The sequence below is a fragment of the Ranitomeya variabilis genome, chromosome 1 (genome assembly GCF_051348905.1).
Source record: "Ranitomeya variabilis isolate aRanVar5 chromosome 1, aRanVar5.hap1, whole genome shotgun sequence".
Lineage (NCBI taxonomy): Eukaryota > Metazoa > Chordata > Amphibia > Anura > Dendrobatidae > Ranitomeya > Ranitomeya variabilis.
In genome coordinates, this window is record NC_135232.1 from 826,368,407 (window position 1) to 826,387,528 (window position 19,122).

At 42.0% G+C, this 19,122-nt stretch overlaps 1 protein-coding gene across 3 annotated transcripts in view; it reads left to right on the forward strand.

Moving 5' to 3' along the window:
• The window catches only part of RBPMS (RNA binding protein, mRNA processing factor), a 246,602-nt gene that overhangs the window by 149,381 nt on the left and 78,099 nt on the right, over positions 1-19,122 (forward strand). For all 3 annotated transcript variants that reach the window (XM_077275250.1, XM_077275260.1, XM_077275257.1), the window contains exon 5: positions 3,019-3,169. In XM_077275250.1, the coding sequence (XP_077131365.1) occupies positions 3,019-3,169 (151 nt within the window). The remainder of the gene's footprint in view (positions 1-3,018; positions 3,170-19,122) is intronic.

The following is a 19,122-nucleotide window of genomic DNA, read 5'->3' on the forward strand; positions in this document are numbered from 1 at the left end:
CGGGCGCACTGCGCATGCGCCCGCCATTTTTTTTCCCAGAAAAAGATGGCAGCGCCCATCGGGATCCACGAGGAGCACCGGGGGAGATAGGTGAGTATCGGGGGGCTATCTGGGGTGATCGGGGACCCCATTTCTCTGTCCTCCGATGTGCAATCACATCGGAGGACAGAGAAATTAAATGGCAAATCGCGTTTGTTTGTTTTTTGTCGCGACCGCCGGTAATCGGTTAATTACCAGCGATCACAACTCAGGGGTCGGTAAAAACCCCCCGAATCATGTTCTCTGGGGTCTCGGCTACCTCCGGCAACCGAGACCCCAGAGAAAATCCGACTCTGGGGGGCGCTATTCACTTTTTCCACAGCGCCGTTAATTAACGGCGCTGTGGTTTAAGTACCCTTAACTGCCACCGTTAAAAGGTGTATCGGCGGTCGTTAAGGGGTTAATTGTTGCAGAAATTTATCAAGTGATTGTGTGTTTGTTTTTTTTTGTTTTTTGTTAGTTTCGCTCTGTGACATTTATGCCAACAATGATTGGCTGAAATACAGCACTGAAAGCATTGTGATTATTAAGATTTCTTTGAAATATTTTAAGATCTAACAATTAGCAAGCCACTTAAATAAGTACAATAGTTCCCTGAATCCTGGAAGATGTGTGAGAAGCTGGACCTACTTAATGAAACCGGTAACAAGTTGGCAACCTTGCACATATGTGTAGAGAAAACAAAATAAGAAATCTACCATCAGAAAATAAAAAACCTAAAAAAATTTGTATTAACATGCGGTTTCATTTTCTATATGATATACACTGTGTTCCAAATTATTATGCAAATTGGATTTAAGTGTCATAAAGATTTAATTGTTTTGTTTTTCAAATAAACTCATGGATGGCATTGTGTCTCAGGGTTCAATGGATCACTGAAAATCAATCTTAAACACATGTGATAATTGGCTTTCCAGGTGATTCTAATTAAAGGAAAACTACTTAAAAATGATGTTCCACATTATTAAGCAGGCCACAGTTTTCAATTAACATGGGAAAGAAAAAGGATCTCTCTGCTGCTGAAAACCATCAAATAGTGCAATGCCTTGGTGAAGGGATGAAAACATTAGAAATTTCCCAAAAACTTAAGGGTGATCATTGTACTGTTAAGAGATTTGTGGCTGTATCTGAGCACAGATGTGTTTGTGCTGAAAAAGGCATAATGAGGAAGATTTCTGCCAGGCAAGTTCATCGGATTAAGAGAGCAGCTGCCATTACAAAGCAGCAAACAGATATTTGAAGCTGCTGGTGCCTCTGGAGTCCCTCGAACCTCAAGGTGTAGGATCCTTCAAAGGCTTGCTGTGGTGCATAAACTTACTATTCGGCCACCCTTAAACAGTGTTCACAAGCAGAAATGGGTGCATTGGGCCCACACATACATGAAGACTAATTTCCAAACAGTCTTGTTTACTGATAAGTGTTGAGCAACCCTGGATGGTCCAAATGGATGGAGTAGTGGATGGTTGGTGGATGGCCACCATGTCCCAACAAGGCTGCAACGTCAGCAAGGAGGTGGAGGGGTCATGTTTTGGGCCGGAATCATGGAGAAACAGCTGATAGGGCCCTTTAAGGTTCCTAAAGGTGTGAAAATGACCTCTGCAAAGTATATAGAGTTTCTGACTGACAACTTTCCTCCATGGTATAAAAAGCAGAAATGTGCCTTCAGGAGCAAAATCATCTTCATGCATGACAATGCACCATCTCATGCTGTAAAGAATACCTCTGAGTCATTGGCTGCTATGGGCGTAAAAGGAGATAAACTCATGGTGTGGCCACCATCTTCCCCTGACCTCAACCCTATAGAGAACCTTTGGAGTATCATCAAGCAAAAGATCTATGAGGGTGGGAGGCCGTTCACATCAAAACAGCAGCTCTGGGAGGCTGTTCTGACTTCATGCAAAGAAATACAAGCAGAAACTCTCTAAAAACTTACAAGTTCAATGGATGCAAGAATTGTGAAGGTGATATCTAAGAAGGGTTCCTATGTTAACATGTAACTTGGCCTGTTAGGATGTTTTGGAGTTAAATAGCTTTTTTGTTCAGTGAATGTGACCTCCTAATGCTGCAAATTCCACTAATGAGCATTTTCAGTTCTTTAAAACATATCAAATGTTTAGAAATACTACTGTGCCTAATAATTTGGAACAGTGCATTTTGAGTTTTTATTCATTTTGGAGATTATACTGTTATCATTGGGAGGTTTCTTCAATAAAATTCGATGTATAGTCTAACGGGTGATTACTTTTATTAGACTGACTGTCATTTGCACCGACCATTTAGGAAAATCCGATAAAAATGTCATTTGCATAATAATTTGAAACATAGTGTATATAGGGCTGTTTTATCTTATTTTGGAACATCTACTAAAAGGTAGAACCACTGTGCTGCCCTACATGCGAGTATTATAGTATGGTGTTGTATGTTTGAAAAGGTTGATATTGTGTTTTATATGCTGGGCAGCAGTTTGTGTGGTCAGTAGCTAGTAGGAGAGCTGTGCTTATCAGCAGAGCAGTGGCTAATGGCGGCACAATGTGTGCAGATTATGGGCGGGTGCAGACGACCATGTATTCTCTTATGCGATCAGAGTGAGATCCTAGTGTGATCCGATTCTCTTGAATGAGGAGAAGAAAAAAATTCTCCACTCTATCAGTCCGTGGAAATCATGCATGGGCAAGTGAGATCTGATAATTGGATCAAACTCGGGCATGCAGTGATTTTTCTTTTTTCCTCGAATTGTCTCGGTCCAAGGAAAGAATCTGACATGTACACGGCCCCATAGATTAACATGTGATCCTATGTTTTGTCGGATTACACTCAGGCTGAAAATATGGCTGTAGCCTAGCCTGGGTGTCTAGGCTAGACTGCTTTATCACCCTCATTCATCATGCTATTACATACATCTCACTATCCATTACTGTATAGATTTTCTTAAATGCTAACGGCATCATGGAATAAAAGTTTCTCATTTAATGGTTTCAGGGAATACGCTTTGATCCAGAAATTCCTCAGACGTTACGGTTGGAGTTTGCAAAAGCAAATACAAAAATGGCCAAAAGCAAACTTGTCGGAACCCCAAATCCCAGCACACCTCAACTGAACAATGTACCTCAGTTTATCTCCAGGGATCAGTGTAAGTATTGGATTTCTCTATTGTATTCATAGTTAAATAAAAACGTGTTTTGGGATCAGACCTAAGCTATTTAATCAGGAAATGTGGTCTTTATGTGAATCAGATATAAGATACATTACAGTAACATTGGTCATCTTCTAGCTTCCTTTGATAGTCTTCTTTTATACTTACAAACTGTCTGTAGGACAGATCACATTGTCCAGTGTAGGTCCTCTGTGGTGATTTCGGAATGAAATTCTAGCTGGAATATTCATGTAGAAAATATTTAGTGTCACTATTACAGTGTAGACAAAAGATGGGTTGATCAACCTCCAATTTATGGTGCAAGGAAAAAAATAGGTGCTTATTCAAGTAGGACAAGTTGTCAGAAAATTAATATTGTATAAGGGACCAGCATGTTAAAAATAGGCAAAAAACTGAATGTTTTTGAATGCTTTTAATTTTTTTCCCTCATATCCCAAAAAGTTATTACCTCGCAAAGTGGAGTATAGCAACGTTTCAGGTAATGTACCCTTCGTCAGGCTGGAATAGAATATGTGCGGAATGTCTTTCTTGCATGAGAAAAATGCAGAATGACCTCTTGTACCAATATATGAAGGGATGGAATCACTGGGCTGCATAAGGATTCCAAGAGAGTGTGTGGAAATGATTACTGTCCACAGGAGGGACCCAGTGGTACAATGCGCAGTGGATACAGTCCAATGATTGCATCTCTTCATATACAGGGTTTACGGACAAGTCATATTTTTCTAATCCAGTTAAACCTGTTAGTCCCTGACAGTACATTTCAGGCAGAGGCGCGTGCCAGTTAACAGATCCTCCCAGTTCATCACGCATGCACCACTTAATGAGTTAACTGCATTGTACTCCATTAAGGCTGGCATGCGCAATGCCAGTGAAATGGCGCATAAGTGCTCTTGATTTTTAGACATCTTTTATTCCCATTTGGGGCCCAAAGACTGTAATGTTAGTCCCTTAAAATCCATCTTACCAACTTTAGTATCATGAAAATGGAAAAGATAAGGGTTCAGGCAACAAGCACTGTTTGCACTTCACTAGAAATTGCTGCATGCAATATTTTTTATTCCTACCAGATATCAAGTCATAAAAAAATTAAAATCTCTTCAGAATAAGTATTGTCTATTGTAGTGACCATTATCAATTGTTTTTCAAAAAATAAAGGGAATGATAAAATATTAGATCTCTGAGAAGCTCATCTCTAGAGAGCAAAAGGATCAGCAGTACGGAATCAGACATGCTCCATCCTTATCTTCCCCACTAATCATCTGTTAGGGCCCCCATACACATTAGTCCACCAGCAAAACCAAAAGAAGAGCCACAGATGTCAGCAGGTAAGAGGCAGGACCAGCGATTTATTCACCAGTCTTCATGGTGGGGCATGGTAGAGTCAGATGTTCCTGATTCATAAATAGGTGCAATTCTGGCATAAGGAACGCCACTGCTCTTCATGAATTACAAGACCTGTGGCTTCATGTCCCCAGCCCAGCTGTGATCATTTAGACAGAGCAGGGAGAAATTGTCGTGAAAACGCTAAATGTCTCAACATTTTTGTGCAGCTCCAAGTTGCAACAAACTTCAGAGACTTTAGCAAAACTGTTTTGGTGGAAAAGCTTGGATGAATTGAGGCCTTTGTATTTTTAGGATGTAGGAGGGACCAGTCCCTGCACTGAAAATGCAGTCCAATCTGCAGGCAAGATGGATTAGTACAAGAGGAGTTCAACAGATTGATTCATAAACTTGTGGGAAAGATTCAATATAATTTGCAATTTAAACCTCTTCTCATTAACTGATTTATAACGCCATAGAAAATGTATCCATAGCTCCAGATTCAAGTGGGAGTGTGATTTACACCCATCCATTCCACACTTCGCACTGTTCTTGGTGATGTAAGACTGGCATGCAGCTGTTTGGCCTTTAAAACTCATATCTTGAACTGGACAGTCAGCTCTTTATATACATTTGTGAAATAATGGCTCTTTGCACGTAGCATGGCTATGATATGGATTTTATATACCACTAGCTGAAGAGCCCGGCATTGCCTGGGCATAGTAAATATCTGTGGTTAGTTATAGCACCTCACTTCTCTTATTTTCCCATCACGCCTCTCATTTTCCCCATCACATCTTTCATTTTACCCCTCACATCTCTCATTTTCTCCCTCACACCTCTCATTTTCCCCCTCACTCCTCTTATTTTCCCCCTCACTCCTCTCATTCCCCCCTAACACTTGTCATTTCGACCTCATATCTGTCATTTTCCGATCACTCCACTATTTTCCCTCACTCCTCTCATTTTGCACTCACACCTTTTCATTTTCACCTCACACCTCTCATTTTCACCTCAGTATATACATGTTTGTCATCTCCCTTATATATAGTATACACCTGTATGTCATCTCCTGTATATAGTATATACCTGTATGTCATCTCCCCTGTATATAGTATATACCTGCTGTGTGTCATCTCCCCTGTATATAGTATATACCTGTATGTCATCTCCTATATATAGTATATACCTGTATGTAATCTCCTCCTGTATATAGTATATACCTGTGTGTCATCTCACCTATATATAGTATATATCTGTGTGTCATCTCCTCCCGTATATAGTATATACCTGTATGTCATCTTCTCCTATACATAGCATATACCTGTATGTCATCTCCTCCTGTATATACTATATACCTGTAGGTAATCTGCTCCTGTATATAGTATATACCTGTGTGTCATCTCCTCCTGTATATAGTATATACCTGTATGTCATCTCCTCCTGTATGTAGTATGTACCTGTATGTCATCTTCTCCTCTATATAGTATATACCTGTGTGTCATCTCTCCTGTATATAGTATATATCTGTGTGTCATCTCCTCCTGTATATAGTATATACCTGTGTGTCATCTCCCCTGTAAATAGTATATACCTGTGTCATCTCCTCCTGTATATAGTATGTATCTGTATGTCATCTCCTCCTGTATTAGACCTCGTTCACACGTTATTTGGTCAGTATTTTCACCTCAGTATTTGTAAGCTAAATTGGCAGCCTGATAAATCCCCAGCCAACAGTAAGCCCACCCCCTGGCAGTATATATTAGCTCACACATACACATAATAGACTGGTCATGTGACTGACAGCTGCCGGATTCCTATATGGTACATTTGTTGCTCTTGTAGTTTGTCTGCTTATTAATCAGATTTTTATTTTTGAAGGATAATACCAGACTTGTGTGTGTTTTAGGGCGAGTTTCGTGTGTCAAGTTGGTTAAAATTTCCCCTCACAACATAGCCTATGACGCTCTCGGGGTCCAGACGTGTGACTGTGCAAAATTTTGTGGCTGTAGCTGCGACGGTTCAGATGCCAATCCCGGACATACACACATACACACATTCAGCTTTATATATTAGATTGGCAATGGGACGGAAAAAAAACCCTGAATTCAATGATTCAGTGATGTGTTCTAATACTTTGTGCATAAAGTCTATCAATCTACTCAGTTCCTCCAGAAGATGCTGCCTGCAGATTGGACTGCATTTTCATTATTACACACCACTTATAAATAGAGGACACAATGAGCTCACCTTAGACCTTGACGAGGTGTTTCTGGAACACTGTGTAATACCCGACTTGTAGGTGTACCTTTTAAGGCATATCGAATAAACTTAAAGGGGTTACCAAGCACTTAATGTTTTTTCCTATGGGGCTAAGAAAGTACATGCAGGTAGCTCCTAACCACCTGCCTATTCTGCCCTGCAAAGATCTCTTCCGGCTCAGGCAGCGATTCTTCTACTTCTTTTGACCTAACATCAACAGAGCAACACCTTCTCTTCTGGTCTATCTGTTTACAGGGCGTCACTGCCAATGTCACACTGATTGACAACTGGTTCCTCACCTCATTTGCATATCATTAACATGTCTATCAAAAAATATTTAGAATTCAGAGTCCTCAGTGGTTGACACCTTTTAATGGCTCTCAATTCCAAATATTTTTCTATGCACTGGCTAACACAGTACCAAAATATATATCTTTCCTGTATCATCGAGTGACTTACGGCAGGATATTGATAATATCTACTATACCAGTAAATCTGTTCTGATGAAGGTCCGGATGTGGACCGAAAATGTTCAACTTTTTGCTTTATGGATGCACAATAAATAATTTGTCTTTGCTAGCCACATTACCAAGTTATTTTCTAATTTTGGATATTTTGGGCTGGACGCCCTTCTTGAGCACCACCAATCCTTTATTATATGAGTGCCTTGTTTTACTACCTCAACTTGTACGTTCTTTGGGTCATAGGCAGCATTTCTGTTCCTCCAAACACGGCGAGTTGAGTTAATGCCAAAGACTTCAATTTTTGTCTCATCTGATCACAGCACCTTCTACCAATCACTCGCAGAATCATCCAGGTGTTCAGATGGGTCTACACATGTGCCTTCTTGAGCAGGGGGAACTTGAGGGCACTGCAGGATTTTAAACCTTTACGAGGTAATGTGCTACCAATGGTTTTCTTGGTGACTGTGGTCCCAACTTCCTTGAGATTGTTAACAAGTTCCCCCCGTGTAGTGTTAGGCTGATCTCTCACCTTCATCATGATCAAGGATACCCCACGAGGCGAGATTTTACATGGTGCCTCAGATCAATGTCGATTGACAGTCATTTTGTATTTCTTCCATTTTCTTACTATTGCACCAACAGTTGTCTCCTTCTCACCTAGCGTCTTACTTATGGTTTTGTAACCCATTCCGGCTTTGTGCAGGTCTATGATCTTGTCCCTGACATCCTTATAAAGCTCTTTGCTCTTGCCCATGTTGTAGAGGTTAGAGTCTGACTGATTAATTGAGTCTGTGGATAGGAGTCTTTAATGCAGGTTACGAGTTGATAAGTAGCATCTAACTGGATCAGAGGACAATATCCTTATCTATGAACTGACCCAATATTTATGGACATAACTGTTTATCACTCACATAATGGTAATTCTAGGTCTGGACTTTGACTTGGCCATTCTAACACCTGGATATGTTTATTTGTGAACCATTCCATTGTAGATTTTGCTTTGTTTGGGATCATTGTCTTGTTGGAATACAAATCTCCTTCACAGTCTCAGGTCTTACAGACTCAAGCAGGTTTTCTTCAAGAATGGTCCTGTATTTGACTTCATCCATCTTCCCATCAATTTTAACCATCTTCCCTGTCCCTGCTGAAGAAAAGCAGGCCCAAACCATGATACTGTCTGCCACCACCATGTTTGACAGTGGGGATTGTGTGTTCAGGGTGATGAGCTGTGTTGCCTTTACGCCAAACATATCGTTTGACATTGTTGCCAAAAAGTTCGATTTTGGTTTCATCTGACCAGAGCACCTTCTTCCACATGTTTGGTGTGTCTCCCAGGTGGCTTGTTGCAAACTTTAAATGACACAAATTATGGATATCTTTGAGAAATGGCTTTCTTCTTGCCACTCTTCCATAAAGGCTAGATTTGTGCAGTGTACGACTGATTGTTGTCCTATGAACAGACTGTCCCACCTCAGCTGTAGATCTCTACAGTTCATCCAGAGTGATCATGGGCCTCTTGGCTGCATCTCTGATCAGTCTTCTCCTTGTTTGAGATGAAAGTTTAGAGGGACGGCCGGGTCTTGGTAGATTTGCAGTGGTGTGATACTCCTTCCATTTCAATTTGACCGCTTGCACAGTGCTCCTTGGGATGTTTAAAGTTTTGGAAATCATTTTGTATCCAAATCCGGCTTTAAACTTCTCCACAACAGTATCACGGACCTGCCTGTTGTGTTCCTTGGTCTTCATGATGCTCTCTGTGCTTCAAACAGAACCCTGAGACTATCACAGAGCAGGTGCATTTATACGGAGACTTGATTACACACAGGTGGATTATATTTATCATCATTAGGCATTTAGGACAACATTGGATCATTCAGAGAAAAGAAAGAAAACAAACAAGCAGATGGACTGTGCACAAGCATTTAGCTAATGTAAGTCACTCTCCAACCACACACTTGTAAAATGCCTTCAGCTTATCGTGTGGAAGATGGGCAAGTGATGACATAAAAAATAAGCAATTTACAGTTGTGCCTTCTATTTGTAAGGCTGAAAGACAAAGCCATGACAGCTGGCAAGGGCACATCCCCCACACTGCGCTGTGATAATTAGGAAATGTGATCCCATTTTGTAATCTCAGTGAGCTTGACAAAAATGTGTTGCTGAGCCAATTATGAGTTACAAGTCCAGGGTGAGATGACTTCTTTTATGGAAGTGATGCCATTAAGCAGGTTACTTGACCTTTTAGATTGATTTTTTTTGGTCTGTTGTGCAAAACAGGTCTTGCATACTGTGCGTTGTTTGTGGTGTTTTGGTGGAATTTTGAGTCAGTGATTTTTTTCTTCTCCAAAATGTAGTGTACTCTACAACCCAGATTCGAATAGGTAGAACTCTTTTTCAGTCCTAGAAATTTCTTCTTTTGATTACACCATGCAGTGATGAATTCTTGTCTACAGCACACATAACCGCTGCTGCCAATCACTGTGCTTAGTGGATTGTGTCATTTACATCAGCAAAGCTCCTGAAGACGGTGATTGGCTAGTGGTGTTACATGAGCTGTAATTGTCACCGCTGCAGCCAGTCAACGAAGACCAAGGCAGCAGCGTCTGAAACAAAGTATTGCATCTGGGAAAGGTCTATAACACCTGAGGTTATTATTGTAACCTAGCAAAATCTAATGGAAAGGGAAGAGATATTCCTGGAATACCCGCTTAACTTCCTCAATCTATGACGTCAATCATTTCTTTAGCCAAGTGTTGATCATAAGCAATGTGAGCTCCTTGTAAGTATGATTTTATTTCTACCAGTGTTCTACCAGTGACGTTCCTTTACAAAGATAACCTCAGATACTGGCAGAGAAATTGTGTAGGAAATTCTGTTATTTTGGCAGACAAAACAGCTGCCTTTGTTTCCAAAAAAAATGATACCAATATAAGAAAAAATGAAGCGATGAAAGGAGAGAAGTGATATAGAGTCATCAATATAAGTGGAAATAAAAAAGTAGCAATAGTCATTGCAACAGTTTATAGATGTGATAGTTTGACTGACCTCCGAGATCTGGTCCATAGTTGTTCCCTGAAGGTTTGAAACATGATAAAAATGACATGAGGTTTCTTTGGCTCTTTAGGAGCTATGGATTGCCGGTGACTACCAGACGTACCCGATGATGGTTTTCTTGTATCGTATGCTAAAGTCTTTCTTTCTGGAATTTTTGTTGCTCTAGCAAATTTTTCTTCCACTGATGGTAACATGTGCTTGTATCTAATGACAATAGACAGTGGAGGGTTTTTTATTAGTAACAGTCCCATCACAAGTATTTTGGGCATTCAGTCGACTTCTAGTTACCGTAAATGTTCTCTGTTATATTATTCTGAATTTTAACAATGGTGTCTAGAAACTTTATTTCAGGATAAGAGTCATTTAGCATAATTTTTTTTTTGCCAATTAAACCTACACAGCGAGCAGAAATGTATATAAATACACAGGATGAAGCAGTGTAGGGAGCAGGGTTATCAGTCATCCCGAAATTCATGGACAGTCTGTAAACACAGGAGACTTTTTGTCCAGTGTCCATGAGAAAAAGTATAATTATGTTTACGGTATTTTATGATTTTACATTTGGTGGTACTTGAAAATGTCATTGTAGTTATCATTTACAGAAAATGTTAAATGTTGGCTCATACCAGTATATTGAGCTATAGACATGTATCCCATATATTTCTTGGGGCTCGTGCACATGACCGCATCCGTATCTATGTCTGTGGAAAAAAAAAGGATCGCATACTGATCAATGTTGCTCAATGGGACAGTGAAGATGAGCCTTTTTTCTTACTAAAGCTGCATGTGAAAAAAAATCTCACCGTGCCCTAGTTTCTTCAGTAAATCGGATGAGACGCACCCATTTAAGTTTATGGGTGCGAAAAGAGAATCAGATGCTACATGGAGGAGACACAGTATAAAATTTGTGTCTCTTACAGATACAATTCTGTAAATGGTCTTGCAAATGATTAACAGGCGCTGCTATAAAAAAAACGGATTGCATCCAGATTATCCAAAATTTCTAAATTAAATGCTAAATGATTTTTTTATATGCTCGTGTGAACTAACCCTTAAAGAGGTTTTCCAATGAACAAAGTACATTTTAATACAATAGATATTGAAATACAAAAAAAGTTCCACAATTGGATGAGTAAAAAAAAAAAAAAATGTTTCTGTGCTGAGATAAATGTGCCCCTGCTATGTACTGTGTAATGGTGTCAAGTTCCCGCCGCTGCACAGGAGGAATCTCCAACCATGTCCTCTGTGGTCTCCCATTCTTCCACAGCCACAGTGGAGTCTGCTCAGCAGAGACATCAGTCCCATCGTCTTGCTCAAGCTGATGCTGAGCATCTGGATACTGCTGCTGTCCCAGTTCAGCTATTGTAACCAGCATTGATCAGAGGGGAGCAGACGCTCCAGGGACTAAGTCCTGCTTTTTGTCAACTGAGCATGCCGGTGGGACAACCTCTCATTGGAGGTCGGGGGTTACATGCTCAGGTCCTGAAGCGGTCCTGATTGGACCACAGGGAAGGTCCCGGAAGGACACAGCTATAAAAGGTTTGCATGGCCGCTCGGCCATGCGCTAGTATAAATCCAGAATCGGGTATGTGTGTATGCAATCTGATGAAAGCTCCTAAATTATCCCCTTCCCTAGCATTGTTGACTGAGTGTGGGTGATTGCAGCTAACTAGCGCCAGATTGTGCCATCCAGCACAAGGCACGACTGTACTGCGTCTACAGCAGCACCCATCAGAGCGGTGCCATGCGCAAATAGTGCGCTTAGGGTGGTTAGTGGCGTCTGCCAGAGCGGTGCTGTACGCACATATGTGGTGCCCCAGGATCCTGGTCATCACAGTGGTATTGCTTTCCTCTTGGGGAGAGTGATGGTATGTTCAGAGGCAAGGAAGGATAACTGCATCCAGGTATCACAAACATGCAACACATTTCATACTCCAGGTCACCAGGGGGAGCTTCTGATCCTATTTATTAGGTGACTCCCCATATATATATAACTGGTAGTCTTTAGCGAAAGTTAGTTAGTTCCAGACATCAGTTTGAGGAGGACTGAGGGTCCACGGAGCTGTGCATGCCCTCAGAGCTGCAGCTCCTAGAAAGAGACATTTTGAAGGCAGAACTGTATTGCAGCGAGCGTGAAGGAAGGCAAAGCAAAGGAGAGGATACCAGAAGGGGACCAGCCCCGAACAGACTGCCTCCTTCTGAGGCACAGAACACCGGTAGCCAGGACCTCTACGCTTTACTTCAGAGACCGGCAGGACAGCTAATTGCACGTTACCTGTCCGCACCTACACCCAGGGTTAGGGTGACCCCCCTCAGAGCCGGGTTATCTAAGAGACCCTATAAACAGGCTCAGGTCACCAGTCATACGGGTTTTGTCCTATCCTATACGGGGGACAGAGAGAGAGACACTACATCTGTGAGGACCTTATTTGAAGCTTATGCAGTAAGGGACTACACCACTACAGCGCAAGGGAAGGCTATTGATTTCCACCTGGACAAGGGGACCATGGACTTGCCTCTGGCCGGACTCTGCCTACCCTGTGGTCTGGTGCTCTGGACTGTGGATGCTGAAGTCTTCAGTAAAGGTAAAGAGACTGCAACCTTGTGTCCTCGTTCTTCACTGCGCCATTCACCATTCACCATCTACACACTGGGAAGCCCTGGGTATATACTTAACCTGTGGGAAGGTATACTATCTAGCTGCCATAACATCACCTCAGCGGAACCCCTTAAAGCAGCATCGGTCACCCTGACCGAATACCACAGGTGGCGTCACGAACATAAACTTTATCCCTTTAAAGACCTTTCCTTTTACATGGACGTCCCAGGGCCACGGACCAGGTCAGCCACCGTGACATCCCCCTGTGAACCGCAGGACCCGGTACTGAGTACCCCGCAGCCCTGACGGGGCGCTCCACATAGTACGCTAAATCTTTAGTTAGTTTTTCCCTGGCACCGCAGTTGCGGCGCCGAACGCTAGTGGGTCTAGAGCATAGGTCTCATACTGCATTCCTCGAGGGCCACAAACAGGTCATGTTTTTAGGATTTCATTGTATTGCACAGGTGATAATTTAATCACCTGCACAGAATGATTCCAGCACCTTGTGCAATGCGAAGGAAATCTTCAAAACACGCATTGGTTTGAGGCTCTCGATCATTGCAGTTTGAGACCCCTGGTCTAGAGGGACTCTAATCCTGTGTCCTTGGGGCAGAGTCCTGTAACCAAAACACTAGCGCTCACTCTGTGGTATTGCGGCCCTGTGACGCAACAGGGTTTGCCTCCTACATACCTGGTGAAGTTAACTCGCGTGTTTATGTTATACCGCCATATACTATCCATCATTACTAAGCAGCAGGTGTCATCTCTACACGGTGGACCCCAAGCTGCGAACACACCTTATATCCTCTTTAATATTATTTGATGCGTTCCACCAGCCCTAACACCATGTCTGACCATACAGAGACACAGTCTGATCATACCACAGCATGACTGATCGGTTCCAAAACTGGCTGTGGCCGATACCACAACATGGGATTGCAGCTGATGCTTTCTGTGAGGTAAAATATTTCCCTGCCTGATTAAATATTTTTTACCTCAGCGAAAGAATTAGCTGCTATCCCATGTTGTGGTATTGGTCACAGCCAGTTTTGGAATGGATTAGTCAATCTCAACAGCGGTATCTAAGTGGCTAAAAGGGGAAAAATAAACAAAAACATACACATAATTGGTATTGTCGCTTCTGGAATGACCCAATCTATGAAACTGGCACGGTATATATTCCATATGGCAAGCATCATAAAAAAAAAAAAATGAGGATCTAAGGGGTAACGTTTCTCCTTGTGAAGAATGACAAGACTGGCCTGGCATGTCAGAGTGAGGAGACTTGTTCGTCATGCATCCTGAGGGAAATTAAATATGCAGATTGCATCTTCAGAAAGGAAGAGGGCTTGAACTCTAGTGCCACCTACTGGATTGGATATGGATTGCTACCAGAGTTCAAGTCCTCTTCCTCTCTGAAAAGGCAATTTGCAAACATAAATAAGAAAACACACCAAAAATGTCGCTTTTTCATCATGCTGACAAAAGAATTGAACAAGAAGCAACCAAAAAGACACATGTAAAAAAAAGGCATAACTGAAAACGCCAAACATTCCGCAAAAAATGACCTGAAGAATAGTCATCTAATCACTTTTACCGCACGATGACGTCATCGCAGGTCCTTCACACACACCATCTATAGGAACGGAAGCGGCCACAAGCACCGCTGAGAGGCGGGAAGACTCCGGGGCAATCAGAGGGTGAGTATATCACGATTTTTTATTTTAATTCTTTTTTTTAACAATTATATGGTGCCCAGTCCGTGGAGGAGAGTCTCCTCTTCTCCACCCTGGGTACCAACCGCACATAATCTGCTTACTTCCCGCATGGTGGGCATAGCCACATGCGGAAAGTAAGTAGATCAATGCATTCCTAGGTGTGCGGAATCCCCGTAATTCCGCAAATTTAATGAACATGTTGCTTTTTTCCGTGATGCGATTTTTTGGGCGGAAAAAAATGCAACATTTGCACAAGAAATGCGGAATACACTGTGAATAATAGGAGGCATATGTAAGCATTTTTTCGCGTTTTTTTCGCGTTTTTATCACGTTTTTATAGCGAAAAAAAGCGAAAAAAAACGCGAAAAATACTGAACGTGTGCACATGGCCTTAGTCTGAGCAGCTGGTGTGCACAGCCCCGTGCGGGAAGTAAGCAGATCAATGCATTCCTAGGTGTGCGGAATCCCCGCGATTCCGCAAATTAATGAACATGCTGCATATTTTACCGCAAATCGTTTCCGCTGCAGAAAAATACTCAGTATGTGCACAACATTTGCGGATTGCATTCTAATTAATAGGATGCTTAATGTGAGCGTTTTTTCGCGGTTTTATAGCGTTTTTATAGCGAAAAAACGTGAAAAAAATGCGACGTGTGCACATAGCCTTAGGGGCCGTGAAAATGTGATATGCTACACGTAATCTATTTCAGCCAAATTTGTGTTCCAAAATGTAAAACGGTGCTCTTTCCATTCCGAGCTCTGCCGTTTATCCAAACAGATTTCTGACCACATGTGGGGTATCAACACGCTCAGAAGCAGGCTCGGACTGGCCCATAGGGTAACAGTGAAATCCCCCGGGGGGCCCCTGTGCAGATCTGGGCCCCACCCCTACAGTACTTGGCATAATTCACTTGATTCACTCTGCACAGAAAAAAACAGCATCTCATCATTTATTAGCCAAACTACCCAATTTATTAGGCTGGGTTCACATTGCGTTAATGTGTGCACGCTAACGGACAGCGTTGCACGGCGAAAATGTCGCAATTAACGCCGTGCAACGGGTCCGTTAGCGTGCCCATTGACAGCAATGTAAATGTCTCCTGCAGCGCATCACTAGCGCGTGCCTTTTTCGGCTCGCGCTAGTGATGTGCCGTTCTTCTGTGACGCGCCTCGGACGCTGCTTGCAGCGTCCGCGGCGCGCCCGAGGTCCGTTCCCCGCTCTCGAAGATCGGGGATCTGCGAGAGTGGGGACGTTAACGCGACCCCAAACACGGCCCCTAAATAAACATTGCGTTAGCGCAATCCGCTAGCGCTAGCGCTAAACGGATTGCCCTAACGCAATGTGAACCTAGCCTTATTATATAGAGATATAGGTAAATTTGTGAACGAGGGCAGTGTAATATTCGTATGCAGGTGAAAAGTGGGCCCCCTCACAGTCAATGTTACTGGTGGGCACTTGGCACCCCAGTCCGACACTGCTCAGAAGAAACTAGGTAACAAATAGTTAACCTACATCTTCTTCTAAAAGTGAAAAAAATGAAACTAAAGCAACATCTTAGAGTAAAAATTAATTATGTTTTTTAAATTCAACTTTGATAATATTTTAAAAACTGCAGTTCTCAAATAATTCTTTAAACCTTCACTTTTGAGAACTTTCCAATATGTAGGCTCCGCAGTCCATTTAAATCTGAATAAGTCCCTAAAGAAACAGGTTTTGTACCTGTTCTTGAAAAAATGAGAAATTGCTACTAAACTTTTAACCTATTTAACAATCTAACAAAATAAAATGACATTTGAAAATTATATAGATGTAAAGTAGACATATGGAAAATGTTAAAATACTAATCACCTGCGCTTGTGGAGTGGTCGTGCTGGAAGGTACCTTACATACTGCCTTCCACCATAAGGGAGTGCTGAGGTAGGCAGTCACTGTGTTTAAACAATAGGCCTGGATGTTTAGGGGACTATACACAAATGAATATGAACAAAACTTCCCCAAAATAGTTCACCCAGTAAAAGCCCGTATGCAGACGTGCTCACCGCTATGAAGACATGTACTTACAACTGAGTGTGGAGGCAGGAGTGGATACAGCGTAGAGAGTGACGATCGTCCTGCTTGAGAGCGGTGTTGTGTTGGACTTGATGGGTCCAGGCTGCACCGTAGGGCTGCGGGGTAATGTCAGGGCCGACTAGGCTGAGGCTATGTCCGCTCACTGGGCGATGTGTGCGGAGAAGGTGTGTAACCTTCGAAACGCGTTGGATTGGTTGTCCTGTCCTAAGCCCGCCCTCTTACCCTGTGACGTCACATCAGGTCCACGCCCCCAGCTAACACCGCTACAGCTCCGGCGTTGCTTCCGGCCGGGGCACGCCAGGAGTTCGCGGTCTCCGCACACATCGCCCAGTGAGCGGACATAGCCTCAGCCTAGTCGGCCCTGACATTACCCCGCAGCCCTACGGTGCAGCCTGGACCCATCAAGTCCAACACAACACCGCTCTCAAGCAGGACGATCGTCACTCTCTACGCTGTATCCACTCCTGCCTCCACACTCAGTTGTAAGTACATGTCTTCATAGCGGTGAGCACGTCTGCATACGGGCTTTTACTGGGTGAACTATTTTGGGGAACTTTTGTTCATATTCATTTGTGTATAGTCCCCTAAACATCCAGGCCTATTGTTTAAACACAGTGACTGCCTACCTCAGCACTCCCTTATGGTGGAAGGCAGTATGTAAGGTACCTTCCAGCACGACCACTCCACAAGCGCAGGTGATTAGTATTTTTGCACTGTAGTATCCATCATAGACGCGGTGCAGCACAGACCGCGCCACCTCACCAGCTGCTCATTGTTTTTTGTTTTCCTTCTTCCGCTTCTTGTCCCCCTGTTTCTGGTCCAGTGCAGCGCCAGTGTATATATTATTTTTATATGGAAAATGTTGTTTATTAATTATTTTATACATCATCATAACTGGTTTAAGAATATAAAGGTTGAAAGTTTGAAAATTGCACATTTTTCAAAATTTTCGCCAAAATTCTGATATTTTCACAAATAAACGCAAAACATATTGACTTAAATTTACTAACGAAAAGTACAATGTGTCAAAACAATCTCGAAATCACTGGGATACATTGAAGCATTTCAGAGTTATTACCACATAAAGTGACACTGCTCAGATTTAAAAAATTTGACCTGGTAAATAAGCTTAAAATTGGCTCGGTCACGAAGGGGTTAAAAACATCTAATTGTGGAAAATATTTTAATTCTAAATTATTTATTAAAATGTACTTTGTTCATGGGAAAATCCCTTCAAATGGAGTCTGTCAGTAAGACGAATCTTACCAGTCCACATAAATGGGCCTGGAGGTCTTTGAAATGTACGATAAATACATCGACAAATTCTTGTACTAAAAGTAGACAGGGCACTCATCATATCTTAAACCGTTTTCTGTATTCCATCTTTATTAAGAACAACATCAATAGTGGTGCTTGCAGAGGAGAGAACTCAGGCTTAGAGGCAATGGCCATTTTGCGTTACATACAGGCCAACCTGCCTCTTTTAGCGTCTATAATGCAAAATGGCCTTAAACTTTGAACTACAGTTCCCTCACGTGAAAACACTACTAATGATGTTATTTTTTTATTGAAGATGAAATAAACAAAGGTTTTTAAGATATGGTGAGAACCCGTTCTGCTCCTTGAACAAGAATGTCATAAATATTGTTTTTTCCGCAGAGTCTTGTGCATTAGCTATTTTTTACAATAACCCTGTTTACAAGAACCATTGGTAACATGAGTATCCCCAGGAAGAAGCAGTTCCGATACAGATTTTGTTTTTGATTGCCGCTTAAATCCATTGTTACCTTTAATATCTTCTATCTGTTGCTGCATTCCAAAGTAATTATATTTTTGATTTACATACAAATGATGCATTAAGTATTCTTAGTGTCACAGAGCACCTTCCAAGCCTCTGTCTCCAGAACTTCTTTCTCCGCCCAGCCCAGGTCTCATGATGACTCTCCGTCTTATTTCTTTGCCTGGCACCTGACATCACACAGACAGAGAGCTATCAATCAAACTAAAGAGGCTTATACTGGGCTTGGCAATAACCACCCAGAGCTAGAAACTCTAGAAATGTTCTGTCACGCCCCCCACAGCACTTAATGCGTCATGGCATATACACTAAAATGCTAATTACTTGGGAATGCAGCAACAGATAACTTTATATTTGCTATCACAGGATTGACTTTTCAACGTTCATAGATGCAGCTTGAGGGTGTTGATTTTAGTATCAGATTAAATCATTATGGATTTTTAATATGTTTTTAGAAAAATGTTTGTTGTCTGTGATTTTGAGACACGCTGTCTCTAGTATTGGAATACGGGAAGTATGGTAAGCGGCTTTATTTATTTTACAGTCCCCCACTGAGCATTGTAATAGATTATATAGTTGTTACCTTGGAACGTCTTTTCATTTTAGCCAGAAACAATAGCAAGTTTACTCAAAAAGAAAA